The 2,500-nt window shown below is 36.8% G+C and overlaps 1 protein-coding gene across 1 annotated transcript in view; it reads left to right on the forward strand.

The window, feature by feature from the left end:
• The window catches only part of LOC138862297 (clotting factor G beta subunit-like), a 3,211-nt gene extending 1,579 nt beyond the window's left edge, over positions 1-1,632 (forward strand). Inside the window, exons 3-6 of the mRNA XM_070124016.1 lie at positions 33-198; positions 355-454; positions 989-1,158; positions 1,471-1,632. Of these exons, the coding sequence (XP_069980117.1) occupies positions 33-198; positions 355-454; positions 989-1,158; positions 1,471-1,632 (598 nt within the window). The remainder of the gene's footprint in view (positions 1-32; positions 199-354; positions 455-988; positions 1,159-1,470) is intronic.
• Positions 1,633-2,500: the final 868 nt, after the last annotated feature.

Below are 2,500 nucleotides of genomic sequence, written 5' to 3' on the forward strand. Positions count from 1 at the left end.
ATAACTAATGCTATCATCAATATCCTTCTCAGAAATCCAGACGTCGTACGACTCGGAGAACACGACTACGACGACCCGAGCGAGACGACTCACGAGGACTACGCTATCAGCCAGACGGTCGTCTACCCTCACTACGTCCCTGAACAAGCCTACCACGACCTCGCGCTCATCAAGCTCGACAGGAAGGTGCAGATAAAGGTAATGGTATCAAGTGGTACTGATATGGTCCTTGTTGTTATAATCAGGGTTATGAACGAGTTCACTGTTGCTGCAGGACGTATTAAATAAGTGGATTAAAGATTAAAGTACGTACAGGGGACTGAGGAAGCATATTCTGATTCATGTCCCCGACAGGATTTCATCCGGCCCGTGTGCCTGCCGTGGAACCAGAGGAACCCGTCGCGCCTCGTGAACAGCGGAGTCACCGTCACCGGCTGGGGAAGGACCCAGTCAGGTCAGTGCCTTTTCTGCACTTCTAGTTCATGTTATACATATATATATATATATATATATATATATATATATATATATATATATATATATATATATGTGTGTGTGTGTGTGTGTGTGTGTGTGTGTGTGTGTGTGTGTGTGTTTATATATTCATATATTATGTATGTATATATATGTATATTTACACACACATACACACACACACACACACACACACACACACACACACACACACACACACACACACATATATATATATTTTTTTTTTTTTTTTTTTTTTGTGTGTGTGTGTGTGTGTATGTGTGTGTGTACACACATCTATCTATATAGATACAAACGTGTGTGTGTGTGAATACATATATTTGTATATACACATATCTACATCTGTATATATATGTATGTATGTATATGTATATAAACAATATGCAGTATTCTTCGCCTCTTCCTACCTACGCGTAACGATTTCATACAGGAAGGCTAAAACACAAGACCTAGAGCCCTTTATAACAGATTCCCCCTGTGACACGTGTTGCAGGTGGCCGCAGGAGTTCGACTCTGCAGGAAGTTGAGCTGAAAGTGTTCCCCTCGTCCAGGTGCCATGTGCAGTATAAGGAACTGGTATTCTTCAATAGAGTTTGGCCTTCTGGGATCGCCGGAGAGACCATGTGTGCTGGCACTACTACAGGAGGCAAAGACGCTTGTCAGGTATAATTGCAATAGGCCTATTATCATTATTTTCTTTTATTGGTTATTTTCATTTCTTCCTGTTTATTTTCTCTTACCTCGAATACGAGTAATTCTTTCAATTTTTTGACACAGATAACATCTGTTTCAACATACTTAAAATACTATCTTTGCTTTGCAATATATAAGTTAGGCAAACGCCAAGCTAGACCGTCTGCTTGTTTGATTTCATTTGTTTTGAGTCGAGAATAATAAAGAGAGATAATTTCCTTATGATAGGGAGAAAAAATAAGGCTGGCCACTTGACTCAATCTGTCTCCCTCACATCCCCAGGGCGACTCTGGCGGCCCGGCCGTGCACCACGAATGCAAGCGATACACTCTGGCGGGAGTCATCTCCAAGGGCTACGACTGCGGCCTTCGGGACTTCGCCGGGCTCTACGTCAACGTCCGACAGCGGTTCTATCTCCAGTGGATTAAAGAGACCGCGTTCTAAAGACGGGTTTCTGGGTGTTCATTAATGGCGCTGCTGAGTCTTGGCGTTACTTTTGATCGCACTTTGAGTAAGGCTAGCGCTACCAATCAGTTTTATAGCACTGGAATAAAAATAACTATCTGCAGTGAGTTGTGGAAAATAGGCTTTGATGTATGTTTAAATGTAATTGAGAATCTTTAAGATTTTTGTATCGTTGTTAATTATTGGTCTCCAGAATAATTATAAAACGAATAGTTTTATCATTAGATATAAATGAAATAAAACATAAAACATAAAGAATGTATCACTTATACAAGACTTTTCTGAATTACGAACATGGTAAAGAAATGGAATTCAACAAGTTAAAATCATAGACAAGAGTAATGTAATGATAACAGTGATAAAGATAAGACGGAATCATGATGACAATTTTGCAACTACTGGTTCTGCTTCTGATAATCATAATAATGATCATGATAATAACAATGGCAATAATGTTATTACTTCTACTGATAATAATAAATAAATTAATGATGATATTGCTAATAATGAACATACCCATAATAACAATAATATTGCTGCTGCTGGAAACTATGATGATGATAATAACAATAATGACAATAATAACAATAGTAATAATAGCAATGATAATGAAAATGATAATAGTAATGATAACAATGATAGTAATAATCATAATCATAATAATCATGATGATAATGATAATAATAGTAATAATAATAAAGATAAGAATAAGAATGAAAATAAGACAAAGAAAACGAATACGGATAAGAATAATTATCAATGATACTAATACTAATAATAACAATATTAATAATGGTAATAATGATGATAAGGATAATAACACATATTATAACAATGCCAACGATGA

The sequence above is a fragment of the Penaeus vannamei genome, chromosome 8 (assembly GCF_042767895.1).
Source record: "Penaeus vannamei isolate JL-2024 chromosome 8, ASM4276789v1, whole genome shotgun sequence".
Classification (NCBI taxonomy): domain Eukaryota; kingdom Metazoa; phylum Arthropoda; class Malacostraca; order Decapoda; family Penaeidae; genus Penaeus; species Penaeus vannamei.